This window comes from Drosophila virilis, chromosome 3, assembly GCF_030788295.1.
Source record: "Drosophila virilis strain 15010-1051.87 chromosome 3, Dvir_AGI_RSII-ME, whole genome shotgun sequence".
NCBI lineage: Eukaryota > Metazoa > Arthropoda > Insecta > Diptera > Drosophilidae > Drosophila > Drosophila virilis.
In genome coordinates this window covers 14121193-14145642 of record NC_091545.1, presented here as the reverse complement: position 1 = coordinate 14145642, position 24450 = coordinate 14121193, and the positions used below count along the sequence as shown (strand labels likewise).

Below are 24450 nucleotides of genomic sequence, written 5' to 3'. Positions count from 1 at the left end.
GTATCTTCTAGTTAGGTTAGGCTAACAGCTAAAATCTTCTTAGTTGTGTATTTGTGTATTTTCTATTTTCTGTTGCTGTCGCTTACGCCCCTTTTTGGCAATTTGCTTTTGCACATTATTCTTCATTTACTTTGCAGCGAAATCTACGAAATTTCATTTGCAGTTATGTTGCTATTTTTCCGGCAACAATTTTCCAGAAGCCGTCGCACACGTCACTTCTGCTGCTGCTGCTGCTGCTGCTGCGTCTGCTGGTCCAGCTTAGCTGCGGACTGTACTGAAAATATTTGCCAAGCGCTTCAATTTGGACGGAGAGTCAAACAATTTGCCTGGTCAGGAAAACGAAATATATGTGCATAGACGTAAAGTCACAGCACATTTATATTAGTGTGAACTTGGCCTGCACAATGCCAGGGCAGCTCTATAAGTTTTGGATTTTAATGCCAAGCACACACACTTCAATTTGTGTTGATGTTGGTGTGTGTGTGTGTTTTCGTATGCGTGTGCCTAATGCTGACGTTAACTTCGCTGCCTTGCCTGTTCAACAATTTTTGCACGCCTCAGTTGTTTTGTTGAAAGTTGAAAAATTGTATTGCATACATTTAGGCAAACAACTTCGGACTAGGACAAAGTTTTTCCTTCGGACAGTGCAGCCTCATATTACACTGCAGTTGGGTCATTCATCAACACCATGCATCATAATCATATTGCTGACAATACATATATATATATATACCAAAATAGAAGACTTTTAACAAACTACGAACAAGTATTCTTTTTTATAAGCTTAGCCGCAGTTGAAGCAAGTAGAGCGAGCTAAAATATGTGCAGGAAATACAATTTATTGATCTGTAAGTTTGGCATAAACTTGTTTATCTTTTACTTTCAGCCTAGAATGCTCAATGAAGCTTCAAACGAGCTTTAATATTTGCTAGCAACATGCGGAAACTTTTAGTTATATTAACACTCAGCCATCAAAGCTCAGTGCAGCCTTCAGCATGCTTTTATATATTCCAAACTTCCAAATATAATTGAAGCTTCAAGCAAGCTTTAACCTATTCAATAGGTATAACATTTCTGTAGCTTATATAACTGATTTTTCCGTAAAGATTTGGTCTGAAGAGTACAACAGCTTCGTTGTGGCTGTCTTGTACCCAGACCTTTCTTATTTCTAAATATGCGACAGGTCAGCGCATTTTGCAAAACTTTTTATGCATTGGCTATAAATTGCTTAGCATGCACCTAGGCAAGAAATTTACTAAAGATATTTCATGGGCACAACTTTATGCTGCACTTTGAGCCATATTCTAATTGCATTTTAAATGGTTGTCACACACAATCATACACAAATTGTTTGGTCAAAAGGGCAGCCGCTTACGCATTGCCGCCACATGTTAAATTAATTCAATATTAAGCAATCAAATATTGTAACCACATTATCGACAGCTGCGGCAGCTGGCACAGCCGCAATGTCAATAAGAGGCGTCTAGAATTTGGCAATGCCAAATTGCACAGCAAACAGTTGGAAGAAGAAGATGCCTGCTCATTTATATTAGCAGCAAATTGAATAGTTGCAAAGGAAATCAGTGCCATTTCTCTGGTTAGGCGTCTCTTGACATACACTTTGCCACGCAAAGAAATTTATTAAATTTTTTCTTTTTTCTGCCGGGGGCAATTCTATGTGTGGCGTAATCCTCCAAGCAAGGCCAATGATTGGCCTCGGCGTTTTTATTAATTTCGTTTTTGTGCAGCTGGCGCCAAGTGTTCGCGTTTTGCATGTACAAAAAGCGGACAAAAGCTGCGACAAAAGAATTTAATTAAAGCGCAACTGCATTGTCTGGGCTGGCAGGCTGACTCGCTGCTGCTGCCGCCCTTTCTGCTTTGCTCTTTCCGCTCGCCGAAGCTCGTGTCAGTTAAAGGATTAAGACGCTGCCCTGTCCGCACACTTGACTGGATTGCCCGTGAGTCTCTTATCAGACAACCAGCCACGCCCATGCCCTTATACTCGCCTGCCTTTAATAAAGGCGTACTGTGCGGCATCATGCTGCTGCATTTAATCTTTTAGTTTTTTTTTTTGCTATAAGTTCATCGGATTACACGACAGTGTGCAAACCTAATTTGAAGACAGGTCACAATTTAAAATGTTTATAATTTGCATAAAGCGCAGCTCAGTTGTCAAATGTGTGTTTCGCTGTGTCTCTCACATGCCTCAAATAATAAAAGTTTTTTAATTACGCTCACACAAGCACACACACAAACTCAGGAGGACACGAAAGCAGCTCATGTGAGTTTGCTTTGCTTGCGCTGAAAAGTAGACAATGTTTTTTACATTGCGCGCGAAAGAGGGTAGCGGAAGCTGTTGTAACACCACCAAAAACCACTTTGCACCACCACCGCCAAAGTATTCGTTTGCGTATTGTGCGTGTCATTCTGACACGTTTCTTGTCGTTGTCAGCGTCTGTCATACGCCATGTTGTACACACATATTTTGACACTTTTGATATGCATTTAATTGCAGCAAAATATTAAAGTAAATTATTTTACATTGTTTACAGCTTCAGTTGTCACCGAGTCTGTCAGAAAATTACAGTGTCCGGGCATTTTGATGCTTATAACAATTTTGTATAGAAAGCGAAGTGATGAAAATTCAGGTTGCTTATACAGCTGTTACAATTTTTTCATGCAACGTGTAATGTCTAGAAGTGAGCTATAACTAAATCGACTTCTTGTATAAAAATTCCAGCAATAACGAGCTTATCCTAACATTCAAACCAAAACTTAATAAAACGGTCTGTTTGTCTGTGAGGGTATTTAGTCTTCGGCACCCGCATGATATATTTAAAATATTTATACTCAAATATTTGCTAATTTGTGCAGCCTTAAGTGCCTTGGCTTGTTTAAGCTCAGTTTCTGTGCATATAAAATGTGTTTATAGTACTCCGACCATAAGCTAACAAAAACAGTTAAGCCAAAAACAATCAATACAAACAGCATTGGTTGCTAAGTTGTTTGTGTGAAATTAAGTTTGGTTGAGCCACAAAGTTTATGAACTTTAGTAATGCTTGCAGATAATATGGTTCACAGAACTGTATCTTTTCGAAACTTGTATGCTTAAAATGTCATTTCAATTGCAGTTAGCTTTTCTTGAAACCCTTGGGAATGTTTCTGCAGCAAATGTTTGAAAAATAAATACCCTTTTATCCCCAAGTTCAAATTAAGCTGGAAATCAATCAAAGAGTTTTAATTAAGTTAAAAGCTTTCTTTTCGTTTCATTTATTGCCAGCAAATAACGTAAGCCAATTGTATAAATAATGCAAAATGCAAGAGCAACAACAACGATTGCAAATTCAATAAGATTTGTGGAAGACTTTCAATGCACAATTTATTTGGCTAAAACGTACTGCAACAGCGTTGATTGACCAGGCCAAAGGAAATAAACAGTTGGTCAGCTGTAGAAGTCAATGTTAAATGTTTTTGTAGTCAAACGACTTGTATTAGTATGCATCTGTTATTGTTGTTGTTGCAATAGTCTATTATTATGGGTCGTTTGTGGCCTGCCGCCTGGCAGTTAAGAGCCGCGCGTCGGAATCGGAACTTGTGTCATTTCCGCACAGAGTTTACTATGCTTTTAGGCTTGCCCATTTAACACAGTGGGTTGCAGATGGGCGGTGTGTTGTGGGCGGGCCAGGCAATAAAATGGCACATACGTATAATCTATGTAAGTGTTCCGGTAAATCAATTCGTTTTAATTTGATGAATTTGTTGGAGTAAATATAAGAAAATTTCTTAGTCAAATCGGTTGCAGAATATTGGCAGAAATTTGGGCGAAGCTATTTTCAGGAACACAAGCACATGGTTCATTTCAGTCGTTCGAGCTGTTTGCTAGTTGTTGTCCCGCTGCCTTGCCCAAAAAGTTGTTTAATAAATGTACTCACACATGCTTATGCGAATGGCCATCGAATATGTTGGTATTTGTTCCTGTCTTGCCGACCTTGCTGTCTTGCCGACCTTGGACCAGCATAGGCCTGGGCATAGTTTATAAGCATATCTTCGAGGCCAATATGAAAGTTTTTTAATAACTTGGTATAGGCAGCTGTCAGTTGTCTGTGTGTGTGTGTGCGTGTATGTGTGTGTGTGCTTATGCTCGAGGCTGTAATTGCGATAAGCGCACAATTTGTATCTGCAGTTTTGTATCTTTGTATCTTTAATGTTGCCGCTTGCAGCTGAGTTAACTGCATTCAATTTATGTGCGCTGTTGATTTATGAGAGCTGCCTGCTAATTACGCATATTTCGTATGCTCTATCTCCAACCCCTCCGCCCTTTTTGCTGCTTTAATGAGCAGCACTTAAATGCCGTAACGAGCTTAATTGTGAACTCAACTGGGCGGGACTCTCATTAATAATTGTGCCTGCCTGCCTGCAAGTTTTAATGAAGTTTGCATTCCGTTCAAGGCGTAAATGTCAACAAAAGCGTAGCGAATCAGCCAGCAAGCCAGTCTCTCACTCAGTCAGTCTGTCGGTCTACCCAGCTGCCATTGGGAAAACGTTGCGTATGCGTAACGCTTTGTTTTTTATTTCACAGACGGCTTTTGATTATTTGGTATTTTATTGCTACAGCTGGAATGAAAACAAAAATTTAAGCCTGATTCTGTGCATTAAAATTTAACTACAATACGGGTAAAAACTGGTTATGCATGAGTTGCAATTTTTTCTTTTTATTTTTCTTTGCAAAGTTACATGTTGCATTTTCAATTTTTTTATGCAAATAATTGCAAAAACGCTCTGCTGCTGGTTTCGCTCATGCGCTACCTGTGGCATATTTTTAGTTGAAATACATTTTTTTTTTCATTTTTTCATTTATACTCTGATCTGGCAGCAGAAGGTCTTGTATAAGTGTCCTATATTTATGGTTGTTATATATATTTTTAAGGACTATAACTAAGCTGTAATACTTATATCAAGGATAATATTCTCTTGTTCAGCTTGATGAGTTTTCACGGCGGTTAAGCTGAGTGAATCAAATTTCTGTTGGTTGTGCAATAAAACAACGTATAATCAGACACTAAATTTATTATAATTAAGTATCTTTATTTGTTGAAACTAGGCAGTAATTTTCAGAAATCAATGAGACTGTTATAATTGCCATTCCAAATACTCAAAAGGCTATCAATTCCTATAAAAAGATAATATCGCTTTTAGAAAAAACATGGACCGGTTCTTTATCAAACTGAACCGGCTTCCAGCTTAATTCGTGGTTAATAAAATATGAGAGTTCCAGCTTCAACCGGCAGTTTGGCAGTCTTGTTGTATTTTTATTTATATTAAAATTTGTAGACTTAAATACTTTTTATTTATTTAATTGTATAGCTTAATGATTTATACAATCAAATATCCGCACGGTATTTCAGGGCTCAAAGGGCACTCCACAAAAAAAATACTTTATATGGTACTCTGTACCACGCAGCAACCAGCTGAGTGTTTTTACCCTTCCGGTCAGCTGGCAGCAAACGCCACAGAAAACTGTTGGACACATATTTTTTGTTGCGGTTTTGCGTGCAGGGAACAGTTTTTTATTATTGATACGTCGCTTTTTTGTTGTTTTGATTTAATTGAAAATGGTTCTTTGTGCAATAATTATTGAAAGCTTCAAATTAAATTAAAGCGAGCAGTTGATTACGTTAAGTGCTTGAAAACAATTGGCCAAGATGGCTTTAATTGGCGGTCATTAGTCAGCTACTGCAGAGCGGGCTCGTGGGGGGCTGGGTGTGTGCTGCTACGGACCACCTTTTGGGTTGTGAGCAGAGAGCTTATTGCAAACCGAAAACTTTGCTGCCTTGGCACTAAATATGTGCTTAGTTGTCTAGACATGATTTGGCCAGCGGCTTGTCGCCCGCTTGGGTCAGTGCAAATAAATCTGTGTTGGTTTTCAACGGTCAGCTTATCATTCGGGCCAAGAACCCCAAGCCCCTGGCTAACCAAACAAATGTTCTTGGGGTCAATGTGCGTGCGCTGTTTTGAGCAAACACATGTAAACACACAAGTCGAACAAAACGAAAGGACACCAAACTCGAACATGTGAAATGAGCTTAACAGCTCGCTGCTGTTTGACTGCTGATGACACCAAGAAAATTAAATGCTTCCCCTGCTTAAATTTACAGTGGCTAAGCCCAGTGTGAACTCACATTTACATATAGATATACATAAATATATATATACATGTACATAGCCAAGTTGTTCCTTGTCCAAGCAAAACAGACAAAACTGAACGCTAGCAATAAATTTTGCTGGCATCAGCAAAGTATCGATGACTGGCAAGGGGCGTACGGGGCGTATCATGCGGGGTGCGAATTTAAATTTGCATGTGCAACAAGTTGGCGGCGCCACAAATGCTCTAAGCTACATCATGATGACGTTTCGGGTGCGCTGCCAATTGCATAAAAGGTGTTAATTTCATGCAACGTTGTGCCTTTTGCCGAACTCAATCAAGAGCACACCAGCTAAGTGTATGTGTGTGTGAACGTTCAAAAGTTTCTTTTAGGAAAAGTTTTATAGCCAGTGCTGTTAACAATTTGATTGCCAGCAAGTTTTTAAACAGCCAACACCGACTCAATAGCGTTTCAAATTCCGATTCACATGCAAATGTTTTAAAGTGTACCCAAAAACTTTGCCACAACTATAATGCCAATTTGTCTGCGTTGCTTGAGGTAGTTAACTGTGTAGAAGCTAAAGAGACATGTGTTATACTAACATACTATGCTTAGCCCACTACACTACTACTAATACACTACACTCTTTAGTTCGTGAGAGAGGAAGCGAGAGAGAGAGAGAGAGAGAGAGAGACAAGCGAGTGATGGAGGCAGTAAAATATACATATATATTCCAATAATTATATTCCAATAATTAAGTAATTTTGATTAGGTTAGCAACATTCAATAAGTGGCTGTACGTAGTATGTACTTCTGACCGGCAGGTGGCGCTGGTGCCAGCACTTGATTGTTGCACAGTTAAGAGCCTGTGGCTGCAGCGCATTTAACGGTCGAGTGCATTCAATTACATTCGCACCCACAGTATCTCGTGGCGGTTTAAAGCTTTAAGTGCGCTGCTATCGATATACGCTGCATTTCATGTGTAAATAGAGCCTACAATTGTGAAGAGCTGCGAGTACTTATCCCAGCCAACAACATAAGTATGCAAGGTAGACACAGACAGACAGATGAACAGACAGGCAGGTGGGCAGGTGGGCTGCACTATAAATAAATAAGATTAAGCGCACTTCAGTGTGTGCGTGTGTGCCCCTGTAAAATGAGCAAAAACATTTTGGGGCAGAGAAATAAAACTAGTACCGGCTGAAAAACCAGAACCAAGTCGAGCATCTGCAAGCAAACGACGTGCCCGGACTTGAAAACATGAAATAAACATTTTTTACCCGCAAAAAGAAGTGGAAGAAGAAGAAGGAAACACTTCCGTGTGGAACGAGAAGCTGCGCCGACTGCAACTGGAATCAAAATCAGCTTCTCATTTTGCCAGACGTCTGCACCGCTTGACTTTGCTGACTGTTTGGCAGTTGCCTACCAAAACCACCGTCATCATATCCACCCCCACATGCAACGCCACCTACACAGCCATCCCCTTTCACCGACTCTGGTCCGCTCCGCACCGCTGCTCATAATTCAGGAAGTGTGCAGCACTCTTTGTCAGGCGACTTGCATTTTATAACAAGCTGAAGTAGCTTTCCGCCACATTGCGCTACCAACTTTGCTCCGTGTGTCCGCAGAGGCAGCTTAATAAATGTCAAAAAGTAGCAGCACAAAAAAAGAGTTCACTGTACAGGCACAAGTGCCTCGCAAGGGCAGCAATTTAATTTTGAGTACTCTGCGAAATTAAATAAAAATGCTTTGCATTATTTACCAAATGCGTCATTTTAATATTTTAAATATAAACATCATTAAATATGCGCAAAGCAAAAAAATAAAAAAAAAAACAACAAAAACAATAAAGAAAAAAAGCATTTAGTATAGACTATACCACCAGTAGGTACCGAGTAATTGGGTCTGAAGTTAAGCCGAGTAAAGGTTGTCCACAAGAAATTGACTGTAACTGGAGGTATTTTGACAAATTTGATTGTGTACTTTCATATGTAAGCTCCATTCATGTCTTTCTGTCTGAAAATATATATAATTTTGGCATACCCCATTTTGTTTAGCTCACAGGGTATACACCGAAAAGAAACAAAAAGCAAATTCGCTGAAGCGTTGTCTGCTTTTAATGAGTGTGTAAATAGCATCTGTAAAAAAAATAGGAAAAGTTCCACAAATAATATTAATGCATGCATACACTTTGATAATTAATATTAAAATCAGTTTGTTTCGCTGTCTCCTCGTATTGTTGTTCAATTAATCAGACATATTAATTGTGGTCACATTTGCTATCACGCGGCGCAAATTGTTAGTGATTAATTAAAATCTGTTCAGGAATTAAAAACATGAACAACAAAATATTATTAAATTTTATACATGAATGGCACTTATTTTTGTTAGTATTTGTGAAACCGCAAAATGTGTCAAAGCCATATATAGATTCTGCTTAATTAAAAGTAAAGAGCTCTCTAAATCATGTCTATTGCCATAAAGTTCAGCTTGTGAACCTGGAATTTCACATATGTGAAGCCAAGTTGAAGCGTAAAATTTCCTTCCTCTCTTCCCTGTAAAGAACTACTCAGTTAAGCACAAAATGAAATGATTCAATCAAATCGTTTTCTGATCAATCGTTCTTGATCATGCTTAGTCTCTTCTGTACCCAGCTAATCCAGTTTTGGCCTCGGTAAATGGCAAATACAAAATATTAGCAATCCGGCCTTAAATCTGTTCGTGTCAAGGCCATGGCAACATTCTTCTGTTGAATTTTTAAAGCTATGAATTGCCCCAAACTCGTCATAGTTAAGCCGATTGTTATGATTGATGACATTATGCTAATGGCTTAATACATTATTGTAATATTTGTTGATGTTTAACATAATTGTCAAATATCATTGTATATATATATTATTAACTTTATTTAAGCCTTCGAAAGTAGGTTAATTATGCTGCTAAATACCAAACGATATTGAAGATTAAAAAAAAGTCGCCATTACATTTGTTAAAGTGCGTTGTGTTGATTTTATTTACGTATTTTACTTGCGTGCCGCACATTAAACAATTAGCTGCAAATGAAGCCGGAAAAACAGTTGCAATTAGTGCTCACAAATTGCACTTAATTATATAATAAGTTTAACTGACAGCTGCGCTTCTTTACAATATTTTCACATTTCATTTCCCCCATTTTCCATTTCCACTAGCCTCATTAAAATGTCTACTGTTTATTCATGCATAATACCACGCTTATTTATGAGTTATACGTTATCTTTATTTATGCACTTATTTGCGGTTAATTTTACATTTTATTCTGTTTACGCTTTTTTTTTTTATTATTTTCGTCTTATTTATTGTGGCGAAATAATTATCGTTTTTGCTTCAACAAGTGCGTTTGGCTAATTGGCTTTTGTAGGCTTATCTGATTGCAAGTTGGTATTGAAATTTATGGCTGCCCGACATTAATTATAAAGCCACGCCCCCGTGCATGGAGCTCGATTCGTGGCTTGCCTTCAATTTCGTTTTATGCTCTGAAAAATCACAACGCAAATTCAAAGAAAGTCCCCCTCAAACTTTTATTTGCCGCAGGCAGGGAAAAGGAAAAACAAAAAGGAAAAAAATTTAGCGAATTTAATCAAAAGTGTGTAGAGAAATGTTACGCTAACAATTTCATCAAGAATTCTCTCTCATACTTTCTTCTTTTCATCCAAAAATTACAAATAGATTTCAATATCTATACGTATTTATCAGTCACAGTAACGGAAACAAGTTCTTTATTTTTTTAGGGTAGAGTGAAATGTATTTATATATTTTTGTGGGGGCTGCAGATGAAACTTTGCAAAAAAGTTCATTGTTATGCGGATTTGATAAAAATCGAACATATTTTTCTTCTCATCCTGAAATGAAAACGCACACGAGAGCAACAATGGCAGGTAAAGTCCATGGCAGACTATAATAAATATTTACATAGATGCGCAGATTCGGATTTTGCATATTTCCAGCTGGTTTTTATTTGTTATCCAGAGTCGACAATGCGCCCATTGAAATTTGCATGCAAATTTGTTTCTTTTGATAGCTGGTAGCCGAATCAATCGCTGATATATCCATATGACGCATACATAGAATTATGCATCAAGGCATTACGCATACGCCATGTTTGACCACACAGACACGCGCAGGCAGAGAACTGACGTCAGGCAAGTTGTTGGCATATTTTGCGCTGTATTTAGCAGCTAACCATGGCATATTAATTAACTTTTATGCGAGAAGAACCCACACAGAAACGCACACACACATACAACAATAACCACACACTACAAACAACCCCAGAGCCAAGTGGCTTATGTGTAATATTTCATTTAGGACCTTGGCAGCACAGCCGTGGTGGCAGCCCTCTTTATCTGTGCTCCATTGGGTCTAAGAGATTTATTGCCTGCTTCAAAGATAAAGTCATTATTACGGCATTATAAAAGATGGTAAGCACACCCCGCAGCGTTTAACGATATGAATCTTTGATGCATGTAATTGCCGTCTACCGACCCTTATATGATCTTATCATTGATTTTTCAGCTGCTGATGATGATGGTGCTGCTGCTGTTTGCTCTTACAATTATGTTAATTCTTGGACGCAGTTTTGTCGCTTGTCTCGCACTAATTAAAATTTCATTAACCACAAATGTGTCGCACATTTCGACAATCATCAGCTGTCGGAATCTACGTGCAGCTGCCTTAGCTTTCACATGTCTGTAAACAAGTACATTGTACATTAATTATGTATGCAATCCCAAATTGACAGCTGGAACGCCTACCAAGGCAACCGGCCAAATTAAAGCAAACAATTCTCAGCATAATCAATAACGTTGGGGCGACTTTGCGCGACACGTGTAAAACGATAGCGAAATTCGATTCGGCACCAACAAATATTTGACCTGAAATGTTTCAGCCATGTGCCTTTTGCCCTCTGCACTGGCAGCGGCCATTTGGCAGGCAGTCAAAGTGCCAGACCAGCAAAGCTGGCGAAGAAATCATGCAAGCCATAAACAGCCATGGCCGCTGCATGGCGCCTACACAGCGCGACAAAATGGCCGACAAAATGGCGTCGGCGACAGCGTCCAACACTGTTGAAGGTGTGCTTTAAAGCCGCTTGGCCAGCTCTTCAAGAGATTAATAGCTACAACTGGCAATTGACATGCGATAACTTCATTTAAGGCAGTGCACCAAGTCAATTTAGTTGGCCAAACGCATTTGAAACATAAAGTAAATATGTTGATTGTAATTATTCTGAATAAACCAGTTAAGTACCGAAACTCTGAAAAATGTAATCTCCAAATAAACAAAATACTTGCTGTCTGGTCTGTCAATATCGAAGGTAGATACTGTCATTTATTTCATAAAGCTCTCCTTTTAAAATTATCATTTTTATAATATTTGTATTATTAATTTTATTATTATTCTGACATTTATTATTATAGTTATAAATATTGTATTTAAATAAATATTATATTTATTTATTATACTAATCTATTATGTTTATTATTAATATTTTAAGTTTTAATCTTTTATTAATTGCAGTTAGTTTGAATTTAAGTCCATAATGAAATTCTTATAGGCAATCTGTTCAGGCAGTGCATGCATTCTTCGGTGTGCATCGATGTGTGCACTGACTTCTAGCCTCGTGTTGCGCCTTTGATTGAATTTCCTGACTAAAGCATATGTTGCACATTTGTACATATATGTTGCCAGTTCGTGGCATGAAGTTTATTGAAATCGATCGACTTCCACTTGGACTTTTTCACCATGTGCAATTGATATTTGCATATAAGTAAAATGCGCCAGCGAATGCCTGAGATTTATGTTAATATATTGAATTTCATTTGATTTCTTCTGCCTTTTTACAATGTGTAAGTGTGCTGAAATCTTGCGAATGCGAATGCGAAAGCAAATTCAATCAAGTTTATGCATAAATTACCCGACAGAAAGCCTGGAAAAGGTAAATTTCAAGAAAGGCGCATCATAATAACAACAACATAACAACAACAACAAGTTGCTGCCTTCGCCTACTTTATCTTTATAATGGCAAAAGTTTCAAGTTGAAAGCCCTGGCCCTTTTTATACCTTTCTGTTACATAGTATATATAAGTATATAGGTTTATGCCGGACATGGCTGCCGCTGGGCAGGTCGTTAAAGTGGCCGCTCAAAGGGGCCGCCCGCCGTTTGTTGTTCATTATGTAATTGTGGCGCGTGCAGGTTAAAGAGCCAACATGCAGCTCTTTGTGGGCTGTCATTTGAATAATTTATATGCTAATTTAATTATTGTACAATTTGCACAGTTTATTGTAGCTCAACTCAAATGTAGTCGCATTTCTGAACGCCGAATTTTAAATGTGCTTATATTATTTTAGATCTTGTTTAATTGGAGATCTCTTTTAGGCAACTCTGCAGGTGCCTCAGCTCCATTTGCTGCACAAAATCTGAGATGACGGTGCAGAGCACCACCTGCAGCAACATTTTGCAGCCTCTAATAATGCCAACGAATTGTATAACAGCCGTATTCGCATTCGGTTTCCAAGCCATAAAACTGATAGATTGTGGACGATAATCTGCGAAAGGCACTCGGGTGCTGAGCTGCAGTTGGATAGAGAATTATATATGTTACATAAACAAATCAGTTAATATATAAAATATTGTACGCTTACCAAAAAGCTGATGGTGTCCTTAGCAGTGCAGCCACGCTGAAGTCTTGCTCTAGAAGTCGCTGATTTGCTGGGAAACTCTATTTTCCAGATGTTGTTAAACAATTTTTTATGCTCCCGCAGCTGCAACTTTACCGCACATAGCAGAGGCAACAATATTGCCACTTGCCATGACAGTTGCAGTGCTGACGAGGTCAGCAGCTGGCCACGAGTGGGTAGCGCTTCCATGCCCATCCACTCGGCTTCATCCTCAATGTCGTCCTGACTCTTTTGGCTCTGCAACAACACGTTTTCATCGTAGCTGAATTCGCTCACAAAGGTGCCACATTTGAAGCACAATACAAAGAAGTACCAACAAAATGTGGCCCTAAAGTAGTAGGCAGCCAAATGTTGGATTCGTTTAAGCAAAGGCTGCACGTGCAACAACTGACGCAGCAGCTTAAGATCATGCGGCAACTGCAATTGCTGCAATACCTGATTTAGCGATTGCAGCAGTGCTGCATGCAACAAATGCTGAAAGAGGTGCAGACTCAACAGCAGAGCCAAAAGCAGATGCACTGCACCCATGGCATATCTGATGATATTATAGGCGTTATCATATGCCGGCGGCCTATCCAGCCAGAAGAGTTTCCAGGTCAGCAGCAGCAGCAAGAGAAACTGCTGAGCGCCCAGCAGGAACAGTACCCAAGAGCATTTGGGCACAAAACGCTCACGCAGCAAAGAAGTTAGATGCTTAAAGATCGATTGGGCCTGATCCACCATATACCAAAGCTGAAGCCTGCAGGTCAAACATCTGATGATTATCCATACATATGCCACATTTTGGCAGATCTGGCTGATGCAATCCAAGACATCTAATTCAGGTTGCGTGCCGGGTTCCAGCTCGTTCAGGTTGGCGTTAAGGGTCTCCAAGTCCCAGCGTAGATATAAATGCAGAAAGTTAAGTAGCACGAGCAGAAAGCTGGGGAAGTAGGCAAATAGACAACAGCAGCCTAAGTCCAGACGATAGCGCTGCTGAGCCCTATCAAAGCGTATCTTCAAAAAGCCCACACAATTCAGGACGAAGCACTGAAATTTCAGCAGTTGATACAGCAACTCAAAGCGCCGCATGTTGATAATGAACTGAATCGAAAATATTATTGACTACATATTCATTTATTGAGAGCATGAATTATTATGAATAGATGGCTAATTAACAGACAATTTACTCTAATTCATCGTACATATACCAGCGATAGACCTGGCTAATTGTTTGCGTCACATTAATATCGAAATTACCTTGCGTATAGCTGTTGTAAAAGTTGATATGCATGTGTGTGTGCTGCCATAAATACAACCAAAGGGAGAGCAACACCAGGCAGCACACTTTAATGAAGCTGTCGAGGAGCATGGGCAGTGTCAGCTGTAGCTGATGGGTACTCAGACCCAGGATGGCCAGCGGCAGGGGTTTTTGGCGTAGATGTGTAACCGGTAAATTGCTGGAAAACTGTGAAAAACATTTGATTAAGCCATGGACAAGGCACAACCGTCACACTGACCAACATGCTAATGACATCCCGTTTGTGCTGTGGCCTGGCGAAGGGTCGCAGTATGGGCAGGCCAAACGGCATGGGCAGCGTTTGGTTGCGCAGCAGGCACCAGGACTTCAATTTAAAGTACTCCAAGCGATCCGTTAGCTGCAGATAATTGCCATAGAATTGGCCACGCTGCTTCTGCAAATCATACGAGCTGATCAGCAGCGTTATAAATGATATCAGAAGCAGTAACAGATGCACCAGACGTAGGCGATCGATGTTGAGTACATTGGAGGGTCGCCAGTCTAGAAGCACTTGGCTAAAACGCAACGCAATCAACGCCACAAAGCTGAGCAGATGCGGGGCAAAGTAGCGTATGATGTGCCAATGCACGCTCCAAATGCTCACTTGCTCCCGCAGTATGGTGCGCAAAATACCCACGCGGGAGCTGGTCATGTGCTGTTGCAGAAACACGTTCAGCGCCCGGTAGATGCTGGCCAGCCAGATGAGATAGTTGCCCAAAAAGAGCAGCTGCATGTGGTAGATGAAAGCGACGCCAGCCATGAAGCACGACTGATAGCTGTAGTACATGTGGCACTGCCAGGCAAACAGCAAAAGCAGCTCGACGGGCAACAGCAGTGTCAGCACACACTCCCGCCATAGGGGCACACACATCCTGTCGCCCAGCACGCGCTGCAGTGCGCCATGTATTTGGGCGCAGGCATTCAGCAGATTGGTCAGATGCTGGCGCAGACGTTGAAAGTAGATGTAGAGCGGCACGAAGAGAAGGAACAGCAGCTGATCGTAGATCCAGCACTGGCTTAGCCACAGATACGCCAGTGAGGCAATCATATTCGCCACGCTCATGATCTGCACATAGAGCTGCTCGTCCCACACAAACTGACCATCCGGCGCATAGCCCACGTTGTAGTAGCCCAGATAGATACCCAATCTCGCAGTCACACGCCACATGCACAGCAAGTGGCACAGGCAGAAACCTTTGACCGTTGTATGCGTACGCATCGCTGCCAGTTGTTTGCAACACTGAGTGCCACAAAAGTGTTTCCGCATGTTAATTAGCTTTCCCATTGAATAGTAAGTGTGACATATATGGATATATATGTATACTTATAGAGAATACATGCGAGAGCAAGCGTGGCTGAAAGGACACTTGAACTATAACGACAAGCAATATTTCATGCTCTGTTTATATTGTGGGGGAGAGACCTTTAATAGTTAACACTCTGATATGGGAATATAAAATTGAGAGAGCACTTAAAATCGCATAAAGAAACCAAAAAAATTTTTTTTAAAAAATGTAATAACAAATTATATGCGGCGTGTTGTACTCTAAATACCCTAGCAAGTAAGCTGCAAATTCATTGTTCATGGTTCAAACAAATGCCTGGCCATAAGGTTCGCTTCGGGAACCTGCCTTTTCACATCTGTTAACTGAGATTTTGGTTTAAGGTTAAATGTTATTTAATTAGATAGTTGAAATGATCGTTAAGCGCAGTATCAAAATTTTGCAATATTATTTTTCTTCAAGAAAACCTATTTCTTAATTCTTCTTAATTTGGATGTGTTATGTTTATCTAAAAGAACAGCTTTCTGAAAGCAGTAGACGGGTAGTGTATAAGTATATTTGTCGAATTTCAGTCGTTCCGAGTGCAGCACATGCCGCAGCCAGAAATATTATAGTGCCCGTATCTCTGTGAAAGTATGCGATAAAAGTCGCCCCATAACAATGACAAAAAACTGCATGTTTTTATTACAAATTGCAATTGTGAGAATTTTATACATGGCCGCGGCCACATTGCCATCGTCGCATCGTGTCACATTCCAGAAGCTTCCACCTGCAAAAAAAAAAAAAAATGGAGGCGCCCCTGTGATAGTGTCGCCACAAATAAACTTCCGCACAAAAATTGGGCTGCATTTCCGGTGGGCTGCTTGCATGTTTTTATTGCCGCTTTTTGCGAGCTGTGCATAAAGCAAATGAATTCATTTTTACCTATTTTAAATTTCTTTTTCAATTTAAATGGCCCGATGGCTGAGAGCGCAGTCTGCGCAGCAGACTTTTCTTTTTAGTCGATTTGGCTGCTATAAATTTTTGCATGCTTTCATTAGTTGTCAGCGTTGCTTTTGATGATTTATGCATGTTTTTTAGATATGTCCACTTTATATGCACACAGGGGCATTCCGAAGAAAGTAATAACAACAAACTTAATAAAAAAAATTATTTAAGCCTACGAAAAAAGTATAGAGCTGCGAGAATGTTGTAACTTTAAATATACCAAATAAAATTAATAATCTAATAATATTTTGATTTATTTGATTAATAATAATATTTTTGTAATTGAAAAGAACACATGACTAATACTCGGCTAAATGACGTCCCACATTGGTAAGTTGTGTATTTTTTGAGTATATAGTAATATAACAATATAGAGAGCTCTAGTCGGAAGTGCTCGACTAGCGGAGACCCTGAGCCAACGTCTACCAACACCAAATGCAACTTCCGCTCTGCGCTCGTTAGCTTAACCAATTACAGATAATTTAAAGAACAGTTGCTTCCTTGTTACCGGACTCTTAACAACCAAAAATTCAGTGGTGTATCGACATAAATCTTCGCCGTTCTCAATGGCGCGAAATTGTCGTTTTTTCTACCATTTGGACACGTAACGTAACAAAAAATTAATATATAAATGTTGACCTTAATTTCAAATTAAAGCAAGCAACATTTTTAAAACCGAGGTCGGCTCGAAAATCAAATCATTTTTGAAAAAACTTTTTAATATCTCGAGTATATTGCCATTTTGGCCAATTTGGATCAAAATGAAGATGCTCTATTTTGTATATCAATCGATAGTACTGATTCTTACGAGTCCAAAATGGTATAAAATTCCAAAATCGGACATTATTTGGAGATATTCCAAAAAATCATCAAGATTGTCAAGGTTGTCTTTAAAAACGACTCGTTTTTGGGTCCACAACTTTTATAAACCCATCGATTTTTAGAAAAATTTATTAAATACATTTTGTGTAATTTGATTCGTACACTATCCTAGCGCGCCATGTCCTTTAATAATCTGCAAGAACACAGAGTGCGTATTTGTCTATGTTTTTGACATGAAATGTTTATATATTGTTATTAATATGTGTTTTTATACGATTATCGATAAAAATAAAAAATTATATCGATATCCCGTTTTTTGGGCAATTTTGGTAAATAATAAGAGCTAGAGTCACGAAACATGATATATTGCTTCTTAAATATTATATATTTGTCAAGTATCTTTCATTTTATACCTATCGCCACCTCTCCGCTACCATCCCAGAGCTATAAATCAAGTGAATAACCCAACTTTTATTGCCAAGAAATTTAAGCCCAAATTTATATGCAATTGACTCTTTCAGTATACACAAATATTCTATGATACAATAAGAGATACTGTAGAAAATTTCATAAAGATCGGTTAAAAACCAAAGTTATATGCAACTGCGCAATTGAATGGAGCAGCATCTTTAAGAATTTCTGTATACATGTACAAACACACATTCATGCGCATCTGCTTCGCATTTTAACAGCATGGTTTTTGCGACTTTTTTCTGCAATGCTATTTAAGTTCCTTTTTTTTATCGTAAGTGCTTAATTCAAAATTTTGACCCAAATCGACAAAATGGCAAGGGGTTACTCACGTTTTTTTTTCAAAATCGAGGTCGGTGCGGGAATCCAAACTTTTTCGATATTTTTTTTATATATCTCCGCGCGGAGATATGACGTTTCAAAACGACAGAACTCCGCGCGGAGATATGACGTTTCAAAACGACAGAACTCCGCGCGGAGATATGACGTTTCAAAACGACAGAGCTCCGCGCGGAGATATGACGTTTCAAAACGACAGAACTCCGCGCGGAGATATGACGTTTCAAAACGACAGAACTCCGCGCGGAGATATGACGTTTCAAAACGACAGAACTCCGCGCGGAGATATGACGTTTCAAAACGACAGAACTCCGCGCGGAGATATGACGTTTCAAAACGACAGAACTCCGTGCGGTGCGAAAATCGAAACCTTTTCGATGATTATACCCTGAACCCATAAAAATGGGTATAATGGTATATTTGTATTTGTGCAAAATCCAAATGTATGTAACAGGCAGAAGGACGTTCTCCGACCCCATAAAGTATATATATTATTGATCAGCATCAATAGCCGAGTCGATCTAGCCATGTCCGTCTGTCTGTCCGTCCGTTCGTCCGTCCGTTCGTATGTATGAACGCAAGGATCTCAGAACATATTAGAGCCATCGACTTGAAATCTTAGATGTAGGTGCTTCTAGTGCCTGCGCAGATCGAGTTTGTTTCCGATAATCGATAACTTACTCCGTTTCCAAGCAATCGATAAAAATCGATATCGATATCCTGTTTTTGGGAAATTTTGGTAATAAGAGCTAGAGTCCCCAAACTTGACATATAGCTTCTAAAATAAAATATATATATGCATTTGATTTTGGAAGAAGAGGGTTCAGGGTATCCCTTAGTCGGAAGCTCCCGATTAGAACCTCTTGCTTGTTTTCTTTTCAGACAGACATGATACGAACTACTTTGAACTTTAAGGACCTTCACGAGTGACAAAGTAAAGTTTCCCAGTATCGTCCTTTAATTAAGCCAGATATAGTTATTTTAAGTTTAAATAAGATAAAATTATAATTTACTTTTGATTTGTATGCTTCTAATAGATATAAATTCGAAGATAACAAAATACAATTTTATAAATTTAAAGAAAAAATAAATCAATTATTTCATTAAATAAAAAAAATCCTGTATTCTTATTTCCAAGGGCCATATGGATAAAAAACATTAAAAAATCAACGGTCTTTAAAAAGCATCTATTGGCAAACACTGGCTGCCGAGATTTTTGTTCAAATCTGCCAAAATGCCAGGCGAACAGGATGGCAAGCGGTTACTCACGTTTTTTTTTCAAAATCGAGGTCGGTGCGGGAATCCAAACTTTTTCGATGTTTTTTTTTTTAATATCTCGGGTAATAGCTCCGCGCGGAGATATGACGTTTCAAAACGACAGAACTCCGCGCGGAGATATGACGTTTCAAAACGACAGAACTCCGCGCGGAGATATGACGTTTCAAAGCGACAGAACTCCGCGCGGAGATACGACGTTTCAAAACGACAGAACTCCGCGCGGAGATATGACGTTTCAAAACGACAGAACTCCGCGCGGAGATATGACGTTTCAAAACGACAGAACTCCGCGCGGAGATATGACGTTTCAAAACGACAGAACTCCGCGCGGAGATATAACGTTTCAAAACGACAGAACTCCGCGCGGAGATATGACGTTTCAAAACGACAGAACTCCGCGCGGAGATATGACGTTTCAAAACGACAGAACTCCGCGCGGAGATATGACGTTTCAAAACGACAGAACTCCGCGCGGAGATATGACGTTTCAAAACGACAGAACTCCGCGCGGAGATATGACGTTTCAAAACGACAGAACTCCGCGCGGAGATATGACGTTTCAAATCGACATAACTCCGCGCGGAGATATGACGTTTCAAAACGACAGAACTCCGCGCGGAGATATGACGTTTCAAAACGACAAAACTCCGCGCGGAGATATGACGTTTCAAAACGACAGAACTCCGCGCGGAGATATGACGTTCCAAAACGACATAACTCCGCGCGGTATTATGGGTAATAGCTCTGCGGGGAGATATGACGTTCCAAAAGGGCATAGCTCCGCGCGGTATGATGGATAGTAACTCCGCGGGGAGATATGACGTTCCAAAACGATATAACTCCCTCCGCTCGGATGGAAATAGCTCCGCGAGGAGATATGACGTTCCAAAACGACATAACTCCCTCCGCTCGGATGGAAATAGCTCCGCGGGGAGATATGACGTTCCAAAACGACATAACTCCGCGCGGTATGATGGGTAATAGATCCGCGGGGAGATATGACGTTCCAAAACGACATAACTCAGCGCGGTATTATGGGTAATAGCTCTGCGGGGAGATATGACGTTTCAAAACGTCATATCTCCGCGCGGAGTTCTGTCGTTTTGAAACGTCATATCTCCGCGCGGAGTTCTGTCGTTTTGAAACGTCATATCTCCGCGCGGAGTTCTGTCGTTTTGAAACGTCATATCTCCGCGCGGAGTTCTGTCGTTTTGAAACATCATATCTCCGCGCGGAGTTCTGTCGTTTTGAAACGTCATATCTCCGCGCGGAGTTCTGTCGTTTTGAAACGTCATATGTCCGCGCGGAGTTCTGTCGTTTTGAAACGTCATAACTCCGCGCGGAGTTCTGTCGTTTTGAAACGTCATATCTCCGCGCGGAGTTCTGTCGTTTTGAAACATCATATCTCCGCGCGGAGTTCTGTCGTTTTGAAACGTCATATCTCCGCGCGGAGTTCTGTCGTTTTGAAACGTCATATCTCCGCGCGGAGCTATTACCCGAGATATTAAAAAAAAAATCATCGAAAAAGTTTGGATTCCCGCACCGACCTCGATTTTGAAAAAAAACGTGAGTAACCGCTTGCCATCCTGTTCGCCTGGCATTTTGGCAGATTTGAACAAAAATCTCGGCAGCCAGTGTTTGCCAATAGATGCTTTTTAAAGACCGTTGATTTTTTAATGTTTTTTATCCATATGGCCCTTGGAAATAAGAATACAGGATTTTTTTTATTTAATGAAATAATTGATTTATTTTTTCTTTAAATTTATAAAATTGTATTTTGTTATCTTCGAATTTATATCTATTAGAAGCATACAAATCAAAAGTAAATTATAATTTTATCTTATTTAAACTTAAAATAACTATATCTGGCTTAATTAAAGGACGATACTGGGAAACTTTACTTTGTCACTCGTGAAGGTCCTTAAAGTTCAAAGTAGTTCGTATCATGTCTGTCTGAAAAGAAAACAAGCAAGAGGTTCTAATCGGGAGCTTTCGACTAAGGGATACCCTGAACCCTCTTCTTCCAAAATCAAATGCATATATATATTTTATTTTAGAAGCTATATGTCAAGTTTGGGGACTCTAGCTCTTATTACCAATATTTCCCAAAAACAGGATATCGATATCGATTTTTATCGATTGCTTGGAAACGGAGTAAGTTATCGATTATCGGAAACAAACTCGATCTGCGCAGGCACTAGAAGCACCTACATCTAAGATTTCAAGTCGATGGCTCTAATATGTTCTGAGATCCTTGCGTTCATACATACGAACGGACGGACGAACGGACGGACAGACAGACGAACATGGCTAGATCGACTCGGCTATTGATGCTGATCAATAATATATATACTTTATGGGGTCGGAGAACGTCCTTCTGCCTGTTACATACATTTGGATTTTGCACAAATACAAATATACCATTATACCCATTTTTATGGGTTCAGGGTATAATCATCGAAAAGGTTTCGATTTTCGCACCGACCTCTAAAAAAAATCGTGATGATTTGGAAGGTCATATCTCCGCGCGGAGTTCTGTCGTTTTGAAACGTCATATCTCCCCGCGGAGCTATTTCCATCCGAGCGGAGGGCGTTATGTCGTTTTGGAACGTCATATCTCCCCGCGGAGCTATTATCCATCATACCGCGCGGAGTTATGTCGTTTTGGAACGTCATATCTCCCTGCGGAGCTATTTCCATCATACCGCGCGGAGTAATGTCGTTTTGGAACGTCATATCTCCCGCGGAGCTATTTCCATCCGAGCGGAGGGAGTTATGTCGTTTTGGAACGTCATATCTCCCCGCAGAGCTATTACCCATAATACCGCGCGGAGTTATGTCGTTTTGGAACGTCATATCTCCCTGCGGAGCTATTTCCATCATACCGCGCGGAGTAATGTCGTTTTGGAACGTCATATTTCCCGCGGAGCTATTTCCATCCGAGCGGAGGGAGTTATGTCGTTTTGGAACGTCATATCTCCCCGCAGAGCTATTACCCATAATACCGCGCGGAGTTATGTCGTTTTGGAACGTCATATCTCCCCGCGGAGCTATTATCCATCATACCGCGCGGAGTTATGTCGTTTTGGAACGTCATATCTCCCCGCGGAGCTATTTCCATCCGAGCGGAGGGAGTTATGTCGTTTTGGAACGTCATATCTCCTCGCGGAGCTATTTCCATCCGAGCGGAGGGAGTTATATCGTTTTGGAACGTCATATCTCCCCGCGGAGCTACTATCCATCATACCGCGCGGAGCTATGCCCTTTTGGAACGTCATATCTCCCCGCAGAGCTATTACCTATAATACCGCGCGGAGTTATGTCGTTTTGGAACGTCATATCTCCCCGCGGAGCTATTATCCATCATACCGCGCGGAGTAATGTCGTTTTGGAACGTCATATCTCCCCGCGGAGCTATTTCCATCCGAGCGGAGGGCGTTATGTCGTTTTGGAACGTCATATCTCCCTGCGGAGCTATTTCCATCATACCGCGCGGAGTAATGTCGTTTTGGAACGTCATATCTCCCCGCGGAGCTATTTCCATCCGAGCGGAGGGCGTTATGTCGTTTTGGAACGTCATATCTCACCGCGGAGCTATTATCCATCATACCGCGCGGAGCTATGCCGTTTTGGAACGTCATATCTCCCCGCAGAGCTATTTCCATAATACCGCGCGGAGTTATGTCGTTTTGGAACGTCATATCTCCCCGCGGAGCTATTATCCATCATACCGCGCGGAGTAATGTCGTTTTGGAACGTCATATCTCCCCGCGGAGCTATTTCCATCCGAGCGGAGGGCGTTATGCCGTTTTGGAACGTCATATCTCCTCGCGGAGCTATTTCCATCCGAGCGGAGGGAGTTATGTCGGTTTGGAACGTCATATCTCCCCGCAGAGCTATTTCCATAATACCGCGCGGAGTTATGTCGTTTTGGAACGTCATATCTCCCCGCGGAGCTATTATCCATCATACCGCGCGGAGTTATGTCGTTTTGGAACGTCATATCTCCTTGCGGAGCTATTTCCATCATACCGCGCGGAGTAATGTCGTTTTGGAACGTCATATCTCCCCGCGGAGCTATTATCCATCATACCGCGCGGAGTTATATCGTTTTGGAACGTCATATCTCCCCGCGGAGCTATTACCCATCATACCGCGCGGAGTAATGTCGTTTTGGAACGTCATATCTCCCCGCGGAGCTATTTCCATCCGAGCGGAGGGAGTTATGTCGTTTCTGAACGTCATATCTCCTAGCGGAGCTATTATCCATCACATTTACCCGAGAAATTCAAAAATAATCATCAAAAAAGTTTTGATTTTCGAACAGACCCCGATTTTGATAAAAAACGTGATGTAACCCCTTGCCATTTTGGCCGATTTGGGTCAAAATTTAGATTTTCAAATTTTTGATGTCAATAGATAGTAGTGATTCTTACGAGTCCAAAATGGTATAAAATTCCAAAATCTGACGTTATTTGGCAAGATATTCCGAAAAAATCATTATAAAAGGTTGACTTTACAAACGAATCTATTTTGGGTCCACAACTTTAATTAACCCATCGGTTTGTAATTTGCTCGTATGCAAATAGATAGTTTGGATCCGTACGAATTCAAAAAGGTTTAATATTTCACAATCAGACATTCCTTACCCGAGAAATTCAAAAATAATCATCAAAAAAGTTTTGATTTTCGAACAGACCCCGATTTTGATAAAAAAAAAACATGATGTATCCCCTTTTAGATTTTAGAATTTAGATTTTCAAAATTTTGATGTTGTTGATAGTACTGATTCTTACGAGTCCAAAATGGTATAAAATTCCAATATCGGACATTATTTGGCCGAGATATCCCGAAAAAATCATCAAGAAAGGTTAACTTTACAAAAAGATCGTTGTTTGGTCAAAATCAAAAGCTTGTTGATGATTTTTTTAATTTCTTGGGTAAACATTGTCTGATTTTAGAGTGTTATACTTTCTTGATAGGTAAGGAAGCCTTCTATCGAATGGCAGTAATTGTTTTAACAATAGGGGATTGTATAACAAATCTACACAGAAACCGATTAAGATATAATGTCAACATTTTGTCGATGGGTTTTTTGGAATATCTCCTGCTGCTGCTCCTGTTGATACTTTTG

At 40.2% G+C, this 24450-nt stretch overlaps 2 protein-coding genes across 2 annotated transcripts; both read right to left on the bottom strand.

Annotated features, from left to right (window-relative positions):
• Nucleotides 1-12534: 12534 nt before the first annotated feature.
• Nucleotides 12535-13928, bottom strand: Grl62a (Gustatory receptor-like 62a). Its single transcript, XM_002047408.2, has 2 exons — nt 12822-13928; nt 12535-12750 (listed from the first exon to the last, which is right to left on the bottom strand). The coding sequence occupies exons 1-2, from the start codon at nt 13926-13928 to the stop codon at nt 12535-12537; spliced, it is 1323 nt and encodes a 440-aa protein (XP_002047444.2).
• A 94-nt stretch (nt 13929-14022) lies between these two features.
• Grl62b (Gustatory receptor-like 62b) lies at nt 14023-23017 on the bottom strand. The gene is made up of 3 exons (XM_015176155.2): nt 22904-23017; nt 14357-15376; nt 14023-14304 (listed from the first exon to the last, which is right to left on the bottom strand). Exons 1-3 carry the CDS (start codon nt 23015-23017, stop codon nt 14023-14025), a joined length of 1416 nt encoding a protein of 471 aa, XP_015031641.2.
• Between the last annotated feature and the right edge of the window lie 1433 nt (nt 23018-24450).

Bases quoted from the DNA above. Each gene is read 5' to 3' on its own strand.
- Grl62a (XM_002047408.2), bottom strand. From the start codon at position 13,928: ATGCGGCGCTTTGAGTTGCTGTATCAACTGCTGAAATTTCAGTGCTTC. The intron at 12,751-12,821 runs GTAAGCGTACAA...ATCCAACTGCAG, and splicing joins AGGACACCATCAGCTTTTTG to CTCAGCACCCGAGTGCCTTT.
- Grl62b (XM_015176155.2), bottom strand. From the start codon at position 23,017: ATGACGTTCCAAAACGACATAACTCCGCGCGGTATTATGGAAATAGCT. The intron at 15,377-22,903 runs GTGAGATATGAC...TGTGGCACTCAG, and splicing joins TGATGGATAATAGCTCCGCG to TGTTGCAAACAACTGGCAGC. The intron at 14,305-14,356 runs GTCAGTGTGACG...TGTTTTTCACAG, and splicing joins GGGATGTCATTAGCATGTTG to TTTTCCAGCAATTTACCGGT.